A 22325-nucleotide genomic window follows, 5' to 3' on the forward strand; every position below is an offset into this window, starting at 1 on the left:
TTGGTCGATGAAATGCCCAGAGAATGGATGGCCTGCGTTAATACGTACTCAAAAAAGCTATTTTGTAAATAGTGCATTGCTGTGCGGTGTGATCCACAAAACATAAAATGGCTTCCCTTAACAATAAAAAAAAAACCTGAAAAAGTCAATCAGCCCCCCTCCCTCTAACCAAACAGCTCATTACACATGAAATATCATTGCATTCATAACTATGCATAAAGTATAAATAAGTATAAAACATCCCGACAAGGAAGCTGAAAATGTATGCCATTATCTGCCATTAAGAAACACAAAAAACATGCAATATCAAATGTAAACATTTATCGTAGCAAACATTAGAAACATTGAGGGAATGCAGCAACTGAGCTATTTCTTACTATATACGAAATTCATTAGGAAAGAAATAACGCATATGGTTTGCAGAAGGATTTTGCACAGGAATTGCTGTCTGTGTGTATAAACATCTATACATATATATCCCACTATGTCCAAGAACTGCAATTTGCAAAACTTTGTTTAGTCTTTTGGGGATCTGGGGAGTCCAATATTCAATCATGGGATATAGATCTGCATTTGTAGCAGGCAGTCAGTATCATAACTCACAATTTCAGAGATCTTTTAGCACCATCACAAACTGGCTCAGTTGGTAGGGACTAAGGCTTTTAGAATTTACATCCTCAAGATTCAAAATCACAAATTAAATGTCAGAAATAGTGATTCCTAAATGTCATCTTCAACAAAAGTTAATCTCCTCCTGCACTGTGGATAAGACCACCGCTATAAGTGACAAAAAATTATCCAGTTGTAAAAATGCCATGAGCATGCAAATATATTTTTATTTGTTTTGATTTAAGACACGGCCCAAGCATTTTGCCAGTTGCATTATCGCTGTAGTTATAATTTTCTAGGATTGTGCTACAATTTGGTCCAAGTTCTTCAGACAAAGAGTCAGATTTGGGGTAACGAAGCCCTGTTTTTCATACAAAGTATTTGTGGTTCGTACCTAGGATGTGCTTTCCTTAAGTGCAATTTAGTTTGGTGTACTCCACATCAAGGGAGACAAGGCTGTAAGTTTGTGCTTTTCACTACAAATAATTGTTTTTGCTTCGAATTTGCAGGATTGCCATCCGGGGCTGAAGCTTGGCAATATCTCCGCAAGGAATCAAAGATGGGAAGCACTATTTTGGAATGTGTACCTGCCTACGTCCACCTGGATCTGGGACAAGGTGATATCAATGTCTTTTCAGTCTGAAATTATTTTCATTAGATTAATTTATTTACAAGAGTGGTCTACTTCATATCATACTTGTTGAATGTAGGTTGGACAATCCACAACGAGATGGGCAAAAAATATGAATCCCAACAATCATTGTAATGATTGTTGTTAGACAAGCTCTATTGTTAATTGAACATTTTTTAAACTAGATGTTTCAAAAGTAGATTCTAAATCTACAGATTAAAATAACCCTATATTTTGTATCCTTTCATTACAAAAACTTAAAAAAAAGATCTTTGGAGGTTCAATGATGCACATGTTTTCGCCACTTCTTTTAACAAAAATGTAAACTATAAGGTATTATCCATATAAAAAGATAACAAATATGAACAACAGTCCTCTTTCGCCAAACTGCTACAATGAAACAGCCCAACACCTTTTGATGAAGATGAGGTATACCCCAATGTACTATGAAACTACCAAGGTATATTTATCACTAAAGAGTAATATCTCCTAAATTAATTTAAATAACAACCTTCTAAACTTTTCTACCCAAAGAAATCCTAGTTCCAAGAAAAACAATATATTTAAATTTCTTCTCCTTGGTAAAACTTGATGTGAATTTTAAAAAAAACTAAAAGAATTCTGCTTAACGGTTTACATAGACATAACGAAAACATTTCAGATGTCCTACGTAAGACAATTCAGATCAAAGAAAACAATATTAATGGAAAATGGAACTTAACATGATTTAGACCACTTCATCATTGCCCATATGGAGAGATTTTCCAATTCTGCAGTCTGGTCTAAAAGCCACTCACTGGGCAAATGAAATATGATCATGAAAGGATTTCTGCATGTTCATCAGTTCTGCTATGACATGATCTTCCTTCTAACGGAGGATGGGTTTTTTGAGACCACTGACTGAAGAACATATGCTGTTGAAAATGCTCATTATTTGGTATTAATTTGTGTAGTTGTGTAATACAGCACAGACCGGTTGGTTGTAAGGTGTGTGTTTACTGTGACAAATCTATGAAAGTCCAAGTGAACAACTTAGCCCTCAAATGGCATCAAACAGCATACAGCTCTCAGACAGTTGGTACCACTTGGGTGAGATTTCAAGTAAAGCGTTGACTTTAATAGTTACTTTGAATTGTCTACCTCAAATATAATGTATTTGTTGCTGAAAATAGACTAACTCGGTCTTGATTCTCAATTTGAAATCTTCAAAATGAAAATGCAGAGCCACGATCTAATGAAAAAGAATAAGTGTTCCACAAATCTACACTGAAACGTGACTAAACTGAACTGCTGCCGCTTTCAGGTTTTTTGCAAGCACATTTCTTTGTTTACAAATTTGAGGATTGGAAGAAACAGATGAGAAGGCCTGAAATGTGAGCTGAGGGCTGTCGATGATTAAGACTACGGTCGGTCAAACATGAGAAAACTTTGGATTCTAGCAAATTTTCTCAAGTTGTTTTGGAAAAGTCTTGTTCAGGTGGAAGGTTTCAGCAGATGAGAAGTATAAGCAACTCATCTGGTGGGTGATAGCCACCTATTGTTAAATGAGGGCAATAAACAATAAATTGAGTATTGACATTTCCTCGTCTTTCTCCAACCTAAAAAAAAATAATAATCAATGATTCCACCACATTTTATTCCAGCTTGAGTCGGGGCACATTACATTTAAAAATGATAATGATAATTTGAGGCATGTTTTTATTACATCCTCGACTCAAACTGGATGAGTGTTTTGAAAACATTTTCTTTATGTGCTGTACTAGTGTCAGGAGCTGCAAAATCTTGTAAGCTCAGAAGTGAGCATTGCACCTTCCAAGTACATCCGGTGAGTGGATGAATACACAAAATGCCCCCACACACCGCAATGGCCTACCTTTGGGAAGGAAATGCCTTTAGCTGGGTTGTCGGAATCTGGGGATAGATGGACTGAATCCAGCACTCATCTCTTTCCATGGTCCTTCTGAAATTTGTGTTTTTTTAGCAGCCCAATGATACTGTTACACCCGTCAGTGCCCAGCCCTTTTCTAAGCCATCTCAGGGTATGTGATACGGCACTGCTTTCAATGTCTGTAGCGAGCAATCACTGACTGTGAGACAGTACGCTCCGATTTTAGATCTGAGAGAACATGGGATGCACAGGAATAGTTTCAAGATGAAAGATGAAAGTACAACTTGACCATAACAAGAGAGTTGAGCACACAGTGCAATTCTTCATGGAAATATAAAATATGTCACCTTGAAAAGAACCTTACAACCTACGTTATGGGAATTCAAAAGAACAGATCATACATGTTACGCATAGTTAGAGAAAAAAACAGCTACGGAAAATTGCAAAACGGACATTCCAGTTTAACTCTAATTTATGAGGGATTAAAACCTGTTTGAACCTCATCCAAATATATATTTTTCTCTTTTTTTTTTTTTAAGAACAGTGCATTGCGGCAGTGGTTATTAAAATTAGAAAAGAGGTTACTTTTTCTATTTACTATAAAACACTGTTAATAAAACCCCCCAATCTGATCCTTCGCACGACAGGCGAGATGTCTTCAAAGTAGTCTTGCCTGGATTCCTTCTTTTTTCTTTTTAGCTTATAAAAAGTAATAAATAAATAACATACTCCAGTCAGTTCCTTCTATTTACACACTTCGGTTGTCACAACCTATTATCCCAAAGCCTACCCTGTGCACTACAAACACTTTAGGCCTTTTCTCAGTTCATTATTAACAAAACAAAAATATATAAACAAAAAAGAATTCCCTCCCCCCCTTTAAACACTCTTGGTCACAAGTGTAATATTAAAAGGTGTGTTTCTTAGAGTCATTAGTCTTTTCCAAACAGCAGACATACAAAAAAATCTTGAAATGCTGAATCCGCCATTTAACTTAAGTTCCCAATGTTTTACTGGGAACCTAGTGCTAAGCCCCTTGCAAACTTTTCTTGCTTGGACTGGATGCAATATTGATGCTGTTGGGAGATTCTTCGGAAGATTACTTGCCTCCTTTTGCAGCCCTCACCTGTGTGCCCAAATCTTTGGCTTTTGCAATGTCTGTGTCGGCACGACCATGATCCTTCGCCTCCAGCGTGCGGGGCTGAGACCTCTCTGCAGCGGATGCCAAAGGAGAAAATGCCAGCTGCCCTGCCCTATTTTCTATCTGTGTGATTTCACCCGACACCGTTGGATCTCTCCCTGGGGCAGCTACCTTTGTTTCTGCCCCTTCGCGCCAGTCCAGTGACAGGCTTTTGTGATCCAGCACCCTCACTCCACCTGCCTGTCCAGCAAACGACCTCCCCAAAAGTTGGATAGGGTAGGAACCCTGACACTCCCACTCTGCCACAGTCTTCTTTTCATCACTCTCAGAGCCTTGAACTGCAATTTGGGGCACAACTGGACATTTGTGTTCTTGGAGGGGCTTTCCAGCTGCAAGCACCGTTGCAGCACTGATTTTAGTGTCGACACTGGAAGCCTTATGTGGCAAGCCTTTCGAATGAGCAAGCTTGGCTTCCTCTTTTGACTCTGCTTTGGCACACTCCGACGAGGCCGCTGCCTCTGGTTCATCAAAGCTGACCTCCTGAACAGCTTCCTGCTTTTTGAATGAATCCCGCCGCTCGGATAAGTTTAACCTCCTCATTACCACCACCTCCTGGTCCCGGTCATGCCGTTCTCCCGACCAGTCACGGACAATTCTACAGTTTCCTTGGCAGGTGCCCCCAGAACCAGGCAGTCCCTGTACATGCAGCTCGTTGTCGTCCCCAGGATCACTCATCCCATCACACAGAGGCACCTCCAGGGACAGCCTGTGGCTGGCCAGTGTCTTTTTTTCTGCTAAATACGTGGCTATCTTTTCTGCTGACTGGACCCGCTTGAGGAGTGGAGATCGTGGGGCTTCTGTACTCCGTGGCCGAGACACCTGACGTATTATGGTGGGTGGGGAGAGCGTCTTACCTTGGAAGGCATGAAGATTCTTGGTGAAGTTGGGCAGAGGCGATGGGGACCTCTGTGGGGAAGGAGGTTGCGGCATCGGAGGGGTGCAGGCCAGCGGAGAAGGTGGTATACTGCTGGTGGACTTTCTGCGACCCACCTTGTAGCGCTGACCACTCAGCTTTGGTGCCAGCCCGTGCAGTGAGTTGGGTCTGATATGTCCTGCGGGGGAGCTGGGTGTACTGGAAGACGGGGATGTGCTCTGTGGAGACACATTATCTGTAACAAAGCATAAACAATTTGAGTTCCTACTATCCCCTCGAAAATGACCTAATCAGCCCCAACAATCTCATAACATGCCCTCAATGACTAGCATTTCACTGGCGCACACACACACATACATATATATATATACATATATATATATATATATATATATATATAGATATATCTCTCTCTCTCATCAACGTCTCCAAGAAGACAATAACGCCGCAACTCCAGCCCTTTGTCTTTTAGTTAATTTATTCTTAAATCCATTTATTCTTCGCACAGCCTTGACCCACGCGTTTCGGTAGTTCCCTCTACCTTGTTGACCGTGAACAAGGTAGAGGGAACTACCGAAACGCGTGGGTCCAGCCTGTGCGAAGAATAAATGGATTTAAGAATAAATTAACTGAAAGACAAATGGCTGGAGTTGCGGCTTTATTGTCTTCTTGAAGAAGTTGGTTTCGATTGTTAGTGGCGTGGTTCATCCGCGAAAGCTGCGCACCTTCCAAGTAGCGCCGTGAAACGGGTGGAACAGGAACCATCCAGTTTCAATATATATATGTATGCGCAAGTTGTTACATGTTTTGGAACATGGTAAAAATAGCTCAGGCATTTTCCTTATGATTTTGCCATGACATTCCATAAAACTAGTTGATGTAGTAAAAGAATACATGATATGAAGTGTAAAGTACATTGTCAATAAGTTTGTATTCTAAAATTAAGATTTGTGCAATTCTAGAGACTTCCATTCAATAAACCTACCTTAAGAAGGTAAGTTTAAAAAAAAATATATATATATATATATCTTTTTTTTTAAACAATTCTCTGCTCCTCAGACAGACATAGTCGGACACCCATGTATGCTCGTGAAATATTTTATTTGCAGAATATATTTTAATATATTGGGCTTCCGGTAGCCCCAACTCGGACTGCCCGCGAATCGCCAGGCATATCCTGTAACCGGAATTGGTGGAGATATATATATGAGGAATATTGTTGAGAGATGGCTGATCTCGGATATCGATGCCCCCCCCCCCCCCCTCGTTCAGGAGCATCGCTGTCAAGTAGGATTTATGTATTATAGTACTACACGGAGCCCCTCCCATGCCAAGAGGTAACCGGATGCCAGAATGTTGTAGGGCGCCAGAGTCCACAGGTCGATGCAAATGCATCTATGGCAAATGGGAGAGGGGTTGCAGCATTGAAGCTGCTGGAACGGAATCCGTGACACTTGTATGAGATTCAAACAAACTATTTGCTGGGCGATCGGAAGGAAGGAAGGAGTGTGTTGATAATGACTGAATGGAGATTCGCCTCGTGCAATGCTATCAGTACAGCTCATTTGAAATAATTAATATATTGGTGGAACTCTGTGCCCGTGAAGTCAATCGAAAGACTTAGTAAGACTTTTCCATGCCCAGTGACAACAAGGGAGCATGGCTGAGACTGTTTGTGCAGGGATTGGTGTACTGAAGGTCCCCGGTTCGAAACCGAGTAGATACACTTAAAATGTAAGCAGCAAATTCATTCGAGGCGAACATCCGTTCTTTGTGTGTATATTTTTTCGATCCTTTCGAGTGCGGTGTAGTGATTAGGTGTGCCATGGAAAGAATGTAAATGACATTTTAATGATTGTAGTGTGAAGCACTGCTGGGAGATGGGATGCCTTCCTTTTTGTCAGATGATGGTTTAAATGTGCTGTACTCCTTTTGTATTCATTTACAAATTTTAACACAATGCAGGTGTGGTTTCTGATTAGTTGCAGTGGGTTGGATTCAGCAGCGAGGACCCGACACTGGTCTTAAGTATTTTACCGGCAGCCCTTTCGGTTCAAAATGTCGGCACGCCAGCTTTGATATTGATTACACTTAAAGGATGTTGTGCTTGTAAAACACATACCAAATGGGGGTCTAAGCTTTTGTATGGGGAGGGCAGTAACTCTGACAGTATTTCTTTTATTTCTATATATCATATGCACTGCTTAAGCGTATAAAAGGTGTGTCTCAAATGGCTTCTGCCAAATTTGAGAAAGGACGGTTCAGCGGCGGAAATGTGTTACTTGGCAAACCGTTTGTTTGAATAAATCAGCTCTCTGGAACTCCATGCTGTGTAGGTCTTGTTCCTATACTGCTGGAGCAGGAGTGGGAGGGATTATAAAGAGCGCGTCTTTTTTTGGAACATTGTATTGTATATATATATATACACACACACACACACATCTATATCTCTCTTTCTCTCTCTCTCTCTCTCTATATATATATATATATATATATATATATATATATATATATATATACACACATCTATATCTCTCTGTATATATACACGTATATATATATATCAATAATAAAATATACACAAATATACACACACACACACATATATATATATAAATATATATTCACGCTCCAGGTGAGTTATATGAAATTGGAGAAGTGTAGCGGGTGCGCACACCGCTTCCGTTAAAGCCCCTGAAGAGAAGCAGATGGAGCTTCGAAACGCGTCGGGCAGATCCATTACGGAGCGGCGTCTACGAGCGGATCCCCGTCCTCACCTACACATAAATAAAGCTGCTGCTCGCGTGCTACTCACAAGGTGGACAACCTGGAGCGTGAATCTATATGCGGCAGTCCAGCCGCAGAGTATGCACCACCCCGTTAACGTGGGGGTCACGGCAGTGAAGTAGCAGCCGTACATGGGATCGAGGACGGGCCCACTCGTGGAGTCCATACAGGACTTGATTGTGTGCTTTCCGCACTACACTTCCCAGAAGTCTCATTGGAGCCTCCCATTGGCGGGTAAGTTATATGAAATTGGAGAAGTGTAGCGGGTGCGCACACCGCTTCCGTTAAAGCCCCTGAAGAGAAGCAGATGGAGCTTCGAAACGCGTCGGGCAGATCCATTACGGAGCGGCGTCTACGAGCGGATCCCCGTCCTCACCTACACATAAATAAAGCTGCTGCTCCCGTGCTACTCACAAGGTGGACAACCTGGATTGTGAATCTATATGCGGCAGTCCAGCCGCAGAGTATGCACCATCCCGTTAACGTGGGGGTCACGGCAGTGAAGTAGCAGCCGTACATGGGATCGAGGACGGGCCCACTCGTGGAGTCCATACAGGACTTGATTGTGTGCTTTCCGCACTAAACTTCCCAGAAGTCTCATTGGAGCCTCCCATTGGCGGGTGAGTTATATGAAATCGGAGTAGTGTAGCGGGTGCGCACACCGCTTCCGTTAAAGCCCCTGAAGAGAAGCAGATGGAGCTTCGAAACGCGTCGGGCAGATCCATTACGGAGCGGCGTCTACGAGCGGATCCCCGTCCTCACCTACACATAAATAAAGCTGCTGCTCGCGTGCTACTCACAAGGTGGACAACCTGGAGCGTGAATCTATATGCGGCAGTCCAGCCGCAGAGTATGCACCACCCCGTTAACGTGGGGGTCACGGCAGTGAAGTAGCAGCCGTACATGGGATCGAGGACGGGCCCACTCGTGGAGTCCATACAGGACTTGATTGTGTGCTTTCCGCACTACACTTCCCAGAAGTCTCATTGGAGCCTCCCATTGGCGGGTGAGTTATATGAAATTGGAGAAGTGTAGCGGGTGCGCACACCGCTTCCGTTAAAGCCCCTGAAGAGAAGCAGATGGAGCTTCGAAACGCGTTGGGCAGATCCATTACGGAGCGGCGTCTACGAGCGGATCCCCGTCCTCACCTACACATAAATAAAGCTGCTGCTCGCGTGCTACTCACAAGGTGGACAACCTGGAGCGTGAATCTATATGCGGCAGTCCAGCCGCAGAGTATGCACCACCCCGTTAACGTGGGGGTCACGGCAGTGAAGTAGCAGCCGTACATGGGATCGAGGACGGGCCCACTTGTGGAGTCCATACAGGACTTGATTGTGTGCTTTCCGCACTACACTTCCCAGAAGTCTCATTGGAGCCTCCCATTGGCGGGTGAGTTATATGAAATTGGAGAAGTGTAGCGGGTGCGCACACCGCTTCCGTTAAAGCCCCTGAAGAGAAGCAGATGGAGCTTCGAAACGCGTCGGGCAGATCCATTACGGAGCGGCGTCTACGAGCGGATCCCCGTCCTCACCTACACATAAATAAAGCTGCTGCTCGCGTGCTACTCACAAGGTGGACAACCTGGAGCGTGAATCTATATGCGGCAGTCCAGCCGCAGAGTATGCACCACCCCGTTAACGTGGGGGTCACGGCAGTGAAGTAGCAGCCGTACATGGGATGGAGGACGGGCCCACTCGTGGAGTCCATACAGGACTTGATTGTGTGCTTTCCGCACTACACTTCCCAGAAGTCTCATTGGAGCCTCCCATTGGCGGGTGAGTTATATGAAATTGGAGAAGTGTAGCGGGTGCGCACACCGCTTCCGTTAAACCCTGAAGAGAAGCAGATGGAGCTTCGAAACGCGTTGGGCAGATCCATTACGGAGCGGCGTCTACGAGCGGATCCCCGTCCTCACCTACACATAAATAAAGCTGCTGCTCGCGTGCTACTCACAAGGTGGACAACCTGGAGCGTGAATCTATATGCGGCAGTCCAGCCGCAGAGTATGCACCACCCCGTTAACGTGGGGGTCACGGCAGTGAAGTAGCAGCCGTACATGGGATCGAGGACGGGCCCACTTGTGGAGTCCATACAGGACTTGATTGTGTGCTTTCCGCACTACACTTCCCAGAAGTCTCATTGGAGCCTCCCATTGGCGGGTGAGTTATATGAAATTGGAGAAGTGTAGCGGGTGCGCACACCGCTTCCGTTAAAGCCCCTGAAGAGAAGCAGATGGAGCTTCGAAACGCGTCGGGCAGATCCATTACGGAGCGGCGTCTACGAGCGGATCCCCGTCCTCACCTACACATAAATAAAGCTGCTGCTCGCGTGCTACTCACAAGGTGGACAACCTGGAGCGTGAATATATATATATATATATATATATATATATATATATATTCATGTTCCAGTCCTTTTGTACAGCACACTTCAAGGTACGGAAAATTGTTTTTTTACTTGATCCCTTCAACATGTAAAGGCTAATGTCTTGTCCATGACGCGTTTCGACTGCCAACACATGGTCTTCATCACATGAACGCGCTGCGCAACATCTCAAGCATTTAAACAGGCAGATAGTGGCCCTCTTAACTTACCGGGTAGTGTTTCTGGAGCAGGACTGCGGCAGGGGGTGGCTGGCCCAGGAGAAACGCTATGCGTAGGAGACCCTGGAAGGCTCTCCGTTGACGACAGTGAATGATGGAGACCAGAGGAAAAGCTGCGGCTGGTGTGTAGGACTGTAGTCTGCTTGGAGATCTTCTTGAAAAGGGAGCGCCTTCTGAATCAGCCACAAAAAAATAAACAGAAAACAAATTAATCTAATTATTACTTACTTGAGACGAGGTCCACAGCACTTCTTTGTGTAACACCAGCTTAAAAATGCTAACTAGAAATGGCATTCAAGTGCATGTCATCCGTGTTAACACCGTCAAGGTACATACATCTCAAATCACAACTGAACGCAGGGGACAAAATCATTTCAATAACAGACACCCCAGAATGCACCACTGCATGGATTTCTTTAGGGATTGTAAACATCTGCTGGACTGATTTTAAATAATTACACTTATTACAAAACCACTCTAAAGGGATTACTCTGTGGCATGTGGAAAAAGAACATTCTATTTTGAATTTCTGCAAACTTGCGTTAAAGAAGGACCCAATTTCTATCACAAAGCCACCACTCTTAGAACTCCATAAAGTGAGAACTGAGAAAGCCTTGTCAGTGAGATGCCTGGGCTTCGCCTTTGGAGACGCTCATGACTTAATCAACACACAATGGACAACAGGTCTGGCTGTGGCGAGGTTTTCACGAGGCTGTAAACGGATAAAGCATTTTCTTTCATATACTCCAGTACAGATAAGACATAGGGCTACAATGCCAGCCTTTAGTCAAGAGAACAAAAGTCAGAGAGGTCACAGACAAAAAAAAAGTTCTGATAATACGCACCAACATCACGCTTACATTGGCTGCACAGTGGCATATGCACGAAGCACAGGTCAAGGGTACATTATGCTGCATGAACAATCAATACCGCCAGCATAATGCAATCAATCAATCAATCAGGTCATTTGTAGAGCGCACTACTCACCCGTAGGGTCTCAAGGCGCTGGGAGGGGGGGGGGTGCCGCTACTGCTCGAACAGCCAGGTCTTGAGCTTCCTCCTGAAGGAGAGGTGGTCTTGGGTCAGGCGCAGAATTGGTCGGAAGTGGAGTTCCAGGTCTTGGCGGCCAGGTAGGAAAAGGATCTTCCTCCTGTCGTCGCTCTTCGGATGCGGGGGACGGCGGCGAGGGCGTGGTTGGTTGATCTGAGGAGGCGCTTGGGAGTGTAGAAGTTGATCCGGTTGTTGAGGTAGCTCGGGCCTTGGTCGTGTAGGGCTTTGTGCGCGTGGGTGAGGAGCCGGAAGGTGATTCTCTTGTTGACCGGGAGCCAGTGCAGATCTCTCAGGTGTCCGGAGATGTGGCTGCGTCGGGGGATGTCGAGGATGAGTCTCGCCGAGGCGTTCTGGATCCGCTGGAGTCTCTTCTGGAGTTTGGCCGTGGTTCCGGCGTAGAGGCGTTGCCGTAGTCCAGTCGGCTGGTGACGAGGGCTTGGGTGACCGTCTTCCTCGTCTCGGTGGGGATCCACCGGAAGATCTTACGTAGCATGCGCAGGATGTTGAAGCATGACGAGGAGACGGCGTTGACTTGTCTGGTCATGGAGAGGGAGGAGTCCAGGATGAAGCCCAGGTTGCGTGCGTGGTCCGTCGGTTTGGGTGCGGTGCCCAGGGCGGGGGGCCACCAGGAGTCGTCCCAGGCGGAGGGCGTGGAGCCCAGGATGAGGACCTCCGTCTTGTCTGAGTTCAGTTTCAGGCGGCTGGTCGTCATCCATTCGGCTACGTCTCTCATCCCTTCGTGCAGGTTGGCTCTGGCGGTGGCGGGGTCGTTGGTCAGGGAGAGGATCAGCTGGGTGTCGTCGGCGTAGGAGATGATGTTCAGGTTGTGTTGGCGTGCGATGGCCGCGAGGGGGGCTCATGTAGACGTTGAAGAGGGTTGGGCTCAGCGAGGATCCTTGGGGTACGCCGCAGATGACTTTGGTGGCCTCTCTGCTTGTTCCGTGGAGAGGCGGGATCCATTCCAGTGCTGTGTTCTTCCGTCATGAGAAGGAGGTGACATCATCTCGTCCCTGTTGCTCCTGATTCCGATGTTGCTGAGCGCTGCTGTATGGTGCTGGTGCAGACAGTGTCGAAAGCCGCGGAGAGGTCCAGGAGGATGAGGGCCGCTGTTTCTCCGTTGTCCATCAGAGTTCGAAGGTCGTCGGTGGCGGCGATGAGGGCGGTCTCGGTGCTGTGGTTCGCTCGGAAGCCGGACTGTGAGGGGTCGAGGGATCCATTCGTCTCGAGGAAGGCGGCCAGCTGTTTGTTGACGGTCTTCTCGATGACTTTGGCCGGGGAACGGGAGGAGCGAGATGGGACGGTAGTTCTTGAGGTCGGTGGGGTCTGCTGTGGGTTTCTTGAGGAGAGCGCTGAGTTCGGCGTGCTTCCAGCTCTCAGGGAAGGTGGCGGAGTCGAAGGAGGTGTTGATGATGTCCCGCAGGTGGGGTGCGAGGACAGCGTCGGCCTTGTTGAAGACGTGGTGAGGGCAGGGGTCAGTCGGAGATCCTGAATGGATGGAGTTCATGGTGCGGATGTGTCTTCGGTGCTGATCGGAGTCCAGGTGCGGAGGGTGGTGGTGGGTGGCGTCGTTGCGGTTGTGGCTTGCGTTGGTTGGTTGTTGAAGCTGTTGTGTATGTCCGTGATCTTGTTGTGGAAGTAGGACGCGAGGGAGTTGCAGAGGTCTTGCGACGGTGTGATGTCGTTGTTTCCGGCGTTGGGGTTGGAGAGCTCTTTCACGATGTTGAAGAGTTCCTTGCAGTTGTGTGCGTTGTTGTCCAGCCGGTCCTTGTATTCATTTTCTTGGTGGCGCGGATCAGTTGGTGGTGTTTCCCGGGTGGCGAGCTTGGAGGGTGGTCATGTTGTCCGTCGTTGGTTCCCTTCTCCAGGCTTTTTCTTCTTGGAGCTCTTGAGTTCGTCGGTGAACCATGGTGTTTTTCTGCTGCAGGATCTGCTGGGCGGGGTCCTTAGAGGGGCGAGTTCGTCCGCGCAGTTGCTGATCCACTTCGTGAGGTTGTCGGCGGCCTGGCTGGGGTTCGCTGAGTTGGCGGGAGGGTGCTGGCTCAGGGAGGCGGTGAGCTGGTCGGCTGTGATCTTGTTCCAGCTTCTTCGAGCCACCTGTTGCTGGCGGTGGTGGATCGTCGTTCTTCTGAAGGTGAAGTGGACGCAGCTGTGGTCCGTCCAGTGGAGTCCTGTTGCGTGGCTGAAGGTGACGTCTTTGCTGGATGAGAAGACGGCGTCGAGTGTGTGTCCGGCGAGGTGGGTGGGGGTGGTCACCAGTTGCTTGAGTCCGAGGTTGTCGAGGTTGTCGAGCAGGGTGATGGTGTTGCGGTCGTTGTTGTTCTCCAGGTGGAAGTTGAGGTCCCCCAGGAGGATGTAGTCGGCGGAGGGGAGAGCGTGCGGGCTGACGAAGTCGGCGATGTCCTCGCTGAATCGTGTGCGCGGTCCCGGGGGTCGGTAGATCAGGGTGCCTCTGAGGGTGGTCTTCGGGTTGGTGTGGATCTGGAAGTGCAGGTGTTCAGCGGTGGTGAGGGTGTCGTCGGTGTTGGTCGTGATGCGGATGGTGTCTCTGTGGATGATGGCGATGCCTCCTCCGGTCTGGTTGTCGCGGTCCCTCCGGGTGATCTTGTATCCCTCTGGGATGGCGATGGCGATGTCTGGGGCTGAGGAGGCGTTCATCCAGGTCTCGGTGATGAAGGCAACGTCGGGGGCGGTGGTGTCGAGCAGGTTCCAGAGTTCTACGGCATGTCTGTGGACGGAGCGGGTGTTGAGTAGGATGCACTTGAGGTGGGTGCTGCTGGAGTTCGGCTTGTCGGGTGCAGGGAAGGTCCGGATGCAGGTGAACTTGCAGGCGAGGCAGCTGAAGGGTCCGTGGGTGTGCTTCGGGGCGGCTCGGTGACATCCTGGGATGTGGCCGGTGTTGAGTGCGGTGAGGTCGGCGGCGCTGTAGGTTCGTCGGGTCGGCTTCCGTCGGTGGGGGCCAGGGGTCCTGGCGCTGGTCGCGTTCCGGTCGCGGACGGGCGCAGACGGGCTTACCTTTGGCGCGCCTTCGGCGCACAATCGGCGCGCCCGCTGCGCGTCAACGCTGCGCGTTCGCACGGTCGCCATTTAAGGCGAAGTGCGCGGGTGGGCGGAGCAGCTGGGAGGCGGGAGCGGGGAGGGTTACAGAAGGCAAAAAGGGGCGTGGCTAAGCGGCGGTGGCGGGAAGGGAGGGCGGGGGGCGTCGAGGAAGGCGGTAGGCGGACAACAAGGAAGGAGGGCAACACGGAGGAGAAAACAAGTAGAAAACAGGCACAAATGCACGAAAAAGCGGGGAAAAACAAGGGAAAACAAGTTACAAGACAAGCACAAATTACTGTCAAAAATAGTACAAAAAACCACTCGCAGCGGCGGGAGCCGGCAACGAGGCGGCAGCGAGGCAGAGGCGGCTGGGGGCACACGCAGCAGCTGGTGGCCGTGCGGCGCGGGGGTGTCCCACAAGTGAATGCATGAAAAAGGATGTCCAAGAGCTGGAAATAGAGCGATGACTGGACGGGAGAAGCGTAGAGGTCGACCAGCCAAATCGGTTTTACCCATTACATAAAGATTGTTGGGAGGGGTATGGTTACACAACCATGGACCCCAAGTGCCAATTTAGGCTCCGGGAGGAGGACAGAAGACAGACACAAACACTGGAAAGTCTCTTCAACAGGGTTTGCAGCCAGCCTATGGTACACAACCTCTCCGGATGACGCCCTTGTGGCCGCAACCCAAACAAACTCGTACATCGTGGCAGCTGTACGGCAAATACATATATATTGAGGCCCTTGAGGCTGTCATTATCAGAGCACAACTTTGTATGATGCAGAGATTAGTACACACCTGTCCTGGCCTTCCCTTTTACGGCTTTTCTTGCTTCTGCGTGCCATTCGACCTTTAGAGCTATTCTTCCTGGCTGGGCCGATTTTGATGGAAGTATTCTCCAGCGGTGTAGTTCTCAATGCCACCTTGTTGCCACTCTATGGGGAGAAAAGGAAAAGTGAGCACTACTTTTGTGCACAATTTTATCGATGCGCAACTGAATCAAGTTAAGATATTTTAGTAACTTCTTTCTGCACAGCATCATCTGACACTCGGGTACAAAGTGAGCGGCTGCAGGTTGTACAAACTGCTGGCAACAGGCTTCATCCTCATTTAGAGACAATAACCAGATGTCTACAAACATGGCGACAACACAAGGGCTGTCTGTTTCTTTCGGGATGATGATCAAAGCACTTCATCTGCAAACAAAAGTCAAACACCACACAAGGCCCAACTTCAATTAAGTCCGAAAGCTACGGAAGAGTAGAGGTGTCACAACATAGGGCTGAGATCTACCATTTTCCTATGCTCGAAAAATGACCATCTATAGTTCTTAAAATTACTCTTAAATTGGCCAATGTTCATCAGTACTTCCATTGAACTGTCTACTGATTGTTGACATGGGTTTTTAAATTTTAATTGGCCCCTTGGTCAGTGTTGCATCACAACAAAATGGTTACTTGCCTGTAGGAGTAGTTTTTGCAGCTTGAATAAGTTTCAAGATTCATATGCTGTGCATTACGCCACCTGGTGGTTGGGTCCAGTACTTGTCCCTTTTAGTTTTTTTCATTTTTAGGTCGAGCCTAGCGGCAGCGTGCATGCTCCGCTGTGGCATTCTGTATTAGGGTATGCACTAGAAGCCCTGTCCACGCTCCGCCCATATTAGTCATTGGCTTTGTGTCATTGTTCTTCTTAAATGCTGGCTTCTTATTGGTGAATAGGCTTGTTAGTCCCTCCTTGGTACCGCCGCGTTTCCATTTGTTACTGCCCATAAGGACTGGACCTTTTACTGGTGGTGTTACTTGTCTGATTTATTTTGGCTCTCAGCACTATTTTGTTTAACGTTTTTTTAATTTTATTTGCAGCGCTGGTCGCTTTCACTTTAGCGGCTGCACTTCTTTATGTATTTAATTTGCAGCCCCCCACAGGTGCATTTGTGTCTCCCTCTGCCCCATAATTGTTACCTAGTAAATGGTTAAACACTGGTTCTCGTCTCTAATAACATGGTGACATACAGGTTTCTTTTTGCGGCACTGTTTCAAATTGATGTATTAGTTACAATAAATGGAAAGTCAGTGTTGGCAAGAGACCAGCACAATCTCCCAAACAAAACTCAACATGGCCGTTTCGACTACTCCAATCTATAACGGTGAAATCCATTGTATGCTAACCCCGGTATTACTGCAGAGGTCTCATATAAAGCATTGCAATCAACTGATGAGCGTTTAAGTCACATGCATTCGCCGACAGCGGTGCAACCTGGCACGAACCAACAGGGGCAAGGACCTGAAAGAAATACTTCAGTGCACACGCATCTTTAGAACCTGGGCGGCAGTGTACACAAACATTTGCGATGCAATAGGTCTCACATTTACGCACCTTTAAGCTATCAGCATTGTAAATGACAATGCTTTTTATTTATGTTTTAAAAACGAAAAATTAAATAAAAAGCATGGTCATTTATAATGTAAATAGCGCAAACTCGCATAAATGCAAGACTTTTTGCATTGCAAATGCTTTTTTTCTTGTTGTCGTTGTCATGAATGGACGATTTGGTCTCGCCTCCCCTTGAATGACAGCTGATGCATGCCCCAGAAAAACCTTGACCTTGTCTCAATCTTCAGGTTTTCCCCTTTTTGTGACTTCCTTGTATAGTCTCCTTTCCTTATACCTTGCTTACCTTCTTTCTTTGCATATCGGTATGATGTTGTGTGTATTTGTAAATGACACGATTACCCACAAAGGTAGCCTGGTGCAGAGCAGGTGCATGCACCCTACCCCTGCCTAGGGGTAGGCCAGGTAATTGAAATGCCTGGTCTTCGGCCTCTTGAGGAATTCAAGAAGAGAAGAGGCAGCTCGGATGTGGAGTGGGAGGTCATGCCACGCTTAAGTAATGATGCAAGAGAACGCCCACCCCCCTGATCTGAAGTCCCAACATCTTGAAATTCACCTCATCTGGGGAGGTGGGAGGGTAGGATGTGAACCCAGAATTTTTTTCAAGCTGCAAAATAAGAGGTAAGTAACCGTTTTGCTTTGCAGCGTGGCATTTTTCTGGATTCACATGCTGTACACTGATTTCATAACAATAGCCTTTTCCATTGGAAGGTTACAATTAACAGAGCATGTATTAGCAAACATGTATTTTAAGACTCTTTGCCCCACATGACACCCGACTTGATTGTGTACACACTTATGTTTTGTGAAGATATGCACAAAAGACCATGTGCCTGCTGCGTAAATGTCATTTAAGGATACGCTAGTCCGGAAGGCGAGTGTGTCGCTGCCTTCTTCCTGGTCGCGTGTGCCCATGATTTTTAGGTCTACCTGAGACAGCACATGCACTGTCACTGGCAAGAATTTTTTTTACTTCCGGGGACTATCGTCTCCACTTCAGAGCACTATGTGTCTACCATGGCCCGTGGCGGTACTGGTTTTCAGAAGGTACACTCACTGGCATTGGGTGGCATCAAACTTGGTTCGGGATTGAGTGCCACTGGGCTCCACAGTTTAAAACGACCAATGCTACAAGCCCGCACATTGCTGGGAGGTGGAAATTAGTGCCACCAGAAAAAACAAGCATTGACAAAGTCAATCGGCCTCGTCTACTATTGGCTTTGTCAGTGATTTTAGCCATGTTGACCAGCAGTGTTGCTGCTGCTGTGCAGCATAGCTAAAAGTTTAGCGCCCCACTCCCTAAATGCTATGATGCGTCCAGTGCTGGCCACGTCATGGTTTTTGTACATCTGGTAGGAGGGCGGGGCCGGAGGCACTTACACCCTCAAGAATGTGTAACCATGGGGGGCAAATTTCTTACTCTGATCCGTGAACCCTTCAAGTACAAAACGTTACATGCTTAGTAATGCTACAAGAGCCAGAAACCACACAAAAGAAACAGTTATTTGTCTTTATCAGTGTTTTCCAGTGTGCACCAATTATGGAAACAGATGCTGTGCATTTTCCAGAATCTTGCGACTGGGCTCAAAAAGTCATCTTATTTTACTCCAAATTTCAAATGTATGCATCAACGACATCCATACCTCGAAATTATTCATATGCACCTCAACTATAAACCCCCGTGTCCCACTATGCGCACACCATCGTCTGCCTGGACACTCATACCATCACTGTATGGATATTCAAGCAACACTCTACACTCAAGCAAGATAAAGAGACCGCCTCTCGTGACCGCTGAATACCTTCAGAAGGAGCTCCACCACATCCATGTGCACCAGCCCCAGCACGGACTCTCCGTTCACATGCGTGATGAGATCGCCGGCCCTCAGCCCGGCTTTGTGAGCTGGGCTTCCCTCCTCCACACTCTGCAAGCAGAAAGAACGTCAGGCTGTCAGGTCATTTAAAAACTGGGTGGAAGGGATAGCGGGAAAAGCAAAGCACAGAGGGAGCCATTGGAAACAATAATCAGAAACAGCAAACAGAAATAAAGATGATAATCAGAAGGGGGAAGTGACAGATGTGTCGGCTGTGCACATGCATCTATCACTTTTTAAATGTCACCCCATTATGGAACGAACAAAAAAAATCAACCTTACTCATTAGATTAAAGTAGTAATGAATATATAGACAAATATCCTCTTGACTCTAATCCAAAGGGTTATTAAGCGAGACCATAGCGCTTCTTGAATCCAGACCAGTGAAATGTTCGGTAGAGAGGTGATTAAAATGCAAATATCAAGAAAATCTTTGTCTTTTTGGATTAAACCCCAATTAGTTAACCTTCGATTGTCTGTAAATGTATTACTCCAAAGCCAGGATGCAAGTATAAATCCTTTATTATCTCCAAGTAGAGCACCCTTGGCTATAATGTGACCGCACAGGTGTTAGTATCTTACGTATGGTAAAGGAAAGACTGAACCCGCTGATGGACCCACTGCTCAGAGATCATGAAACAAAGAAAGAGAATTCAAGCAAGAAAGGAGTGCTTAGGGAGTCCAATAATCGTTCATTCAAAATTCAGAATTTGATTCAGTGCGAAGTCTTTCCAAATTATTTTCACACAAAAGTGGTCTTTTCATAAATCCAATATGAAGCAGGAGCCACAAGATGATTTTCAAATAGTTTTCTTTATTCTTTATAACATCCAACAGCAGCGCAGCAAACGCGTTTCGTCTCAACATGAGACTTCATCAGAGTTTTTTTTCAATATCGCTAGTAATTATTACTGGATAGTATACGCCAGAAAGGAGAAGACATTTTTGAATTTATTTTTGAATGACCGATTATCGGACTCCCTAAGCGCTCTCTTTTTGTATGAGTTCTCTATAAATCCTTTATTAATGACGCTCAGCTCTCATGTTTTCTTCTTGCTTTATTACTATATGTCAGTGAATGTACTGCTTTTGAATATTAAAAATGATAATATAAATTGCAGGACGGAAAATCTTCACGTTTCAGAAATAAGAGTTTGGAACAAATTTGGATTGCAAGAATCGTGCTTCACGAAAAGGTAAGAAACTCTCACTTTTTGAACACAACTTCACATAGGGCGTTAAAGCTTTTTCATTGCAAACTTAGATTAGGATGTTATTTAACCCCTTCTGTGCTCATGACGAGCTCAGCTCGTCATGACCGCGCCCGCTTGATGGAACACTTGCACGCTGGGCTGATTCCCCTGCTGTGCTGAGCGTTCCATTAAAACGGGCGTGGTCATGACGAGCTCAGCTCGTCATAAGCACCGGAGCGCCGTGGCTCATCCGGTGCGCTGTGCCCCCCCGCCCCCCAGCACAGCGGGGGGGTGGAAACAGCCCCGCACGGAAGGGGTTAATAGCATTCTTTGAATAATAATTGACAGATTTCGCAAAAATTCCAACTGACTCAATGCATTTTTGATTTCTGCATTATGTTTTGTGTTACGTGAGAATACATGAAAAGTAAAAGGCAGGAGACACCAGGACGTGTTCTGAGCAGCGGAAGCGAGAGTGACAACATCTACCAGGTTCTCGCTGTGTTTGGGGTCCAAAACCTTACATTTTGGGACAACTGAGATTTGAAGCTTGAGTGCCCAGCGGTAGACCGGGGCACGGTGCCTTACAGGTGCTAGTTCAGTACTGAATTGCAAGCCACAGGCTTGGAAAAGGTTCTATACCATTGGCATATTACAAGTGAAAGATTCCACCCCTCTCTTGGAAGGCTTGAGATGAACTTTTTCTGCAATACAATGTTTTAAAGTATTTTGTTTTAAGCAAAATTGTCAACATATTAGTTGTTAGTGAAGCTCTAAAACTACCTCTGTGTCTGGCCAGGATCTTTCTGTAAAAACTGTGGCTGCTCCCTATGGGATCCCTCCATCTCTTGCCCACTACGGTTTGCTTTGTGTTTTCATGGCCCGAATGACAATGGCGAGATGCCACGAACTGGAGTGAGGTTGTGCGAGTCTTAGCTATCGAGAAGGACCATCATAGATGGACTGCACATTGACCATAACATAACCCTTCGCTCTCCCAGGACAGGACGGCTCAACCCTACATGGTGGTTTTAAACTGAAACTTTGCAGCAAATCAAGTTTGCAAATTGTCAAACAGGCTATACTAAAGAAATAGAACAAAAGTCTGCATCTCAGTAGAAATAAAATGAAAGTGCAACGGACATCTAAAAGCAAATACAATATAACATAAAAAGGTTTAACTAAGAAGTGCACTCTCACCGTGAAGTATTTTGGTGTTGAATAATATAAGATGCGGAAAAAATGTGACTACAAAAAAAGCCAAATGATTTCAGTGCTGGTTTCTGACATTTTAAATTTAAGATAACATTGAGTATAACAGATGTTCTAATACTTATTTGCCTACTCCCCTATATGGATGTATAAATTGGGAGGACGGCTATATCAAATAGTGCAACCTTCAATGTATGTTATCAAATGTTTGTGAACTGGCAAACACTGTGCAGAAAAAATGATTTGCTCAAATTCCAGCTCAATCTCCTAGTCCCCATGATTCAAAGGGACAGTGCTCATCCTGCTGTACTCACCCACACCATGTGGTGCACGGTGTACACATCGCTGTCCCCCATGTAGACTCTTATTGCGCGCAAGGTGAATCCGTACTTCTTTCCAGAGCTCTGAATAATGATGGGAGGCCGGAGGCTGGTTATGGTGACGGAAGCATCTCGGCTTGGCGAGGAATCCCGGGACGACGGATTGGACGAGAAAGAGCGTTGCGAGATGGGGCTAACCAGCGGTGCGCTGCCATACTCATCTACCAAGACAAAAACAACATTTAGATTTGATAAACGTCTGACATTTCCCTCCTAAACATTGTCTGTAGGGTCAAGCCTCTCCGTATCCATCAGTGAGACATTCTTTGTGTCGTGATGGACCTTCAGTATGAACAAAAGCAGCAATTTCAGGAGAAATTTGAACATTCCAAAACCAATAACTTGAGAATAAACCAAACATTGCAGCCACAAAATAGCTTGGGTTCAATTAATCAAGGCTTTCGAGCATTTAAACACATCCATGTTCATAGGGACCTCCTTTGCTGCTTTGAAAGGGCGCGTACAAATTATCCTCTTGTAGTTGGTTATTAATCACCGTCACCTGTCATTCCCATACTCGAAATCACATCTCGGGGTGCCGTGTTATGAATAATGCAAGAGCTGCAGCTAGAGGGAAAAATCTCACCAGA

The 22325-nt window shown here is 46.4% G+C and overlaps 1 protein-coding gene across 8 annotated transcripts in view; it reads right to left on the reverse strand.

Moving 5' to 3' along the window:
- Positions 1-302: 302 nt before the first annotated feature.
- Positions 303-22325, reverse strand: part of MAST3 (microtubule associated serine/threonine kinase 3) — a 174207-nt gene continuing 152184 nt past the window's right edge. For all 8 annotated transcript variants that reach the window (XM_078668273.1, XM_078668272.1, XM_078668271.1 and 5 more), the window contains 5 exons: positions 21670-21896; positions 18879-19001; positions 15484-15620; positions 10588-10769; positions 303-5438 (listed from right to left, as the gene is read on the reverse strand). In XM_078668273.1, coding sequence (XP_078524399.1) covers positions 4228-5438; positions 10588-10769; positions 15484-15620; positions 18879-19001; positions 21670-21896 — 1880 coding nt within the window. In that variant the 3' untranslated portion in view covers positions 303-4227. The remainder of the gene's footprint in view (positions 5439-10587; positions 10770-15483; positions 15621-18878; positions 19002-21669; positions 21897-22325) is intronic.

The sequence above is a fragment of the Lissotriton helveticus genome, chromosome 12 (genome assembly GCF_964261635.1).
Source record: "Lissotriton helveticus chromosome 12, aLisHel1.1, whole genome shotgun sequence".
Taxonomy (NCBI): domain Eukaryota; kingdom Metazoa; phylum Chordata; class Amphibia; order Caudata; family Salamandridae; genus Lissotriton; species Lissotriton helveticus.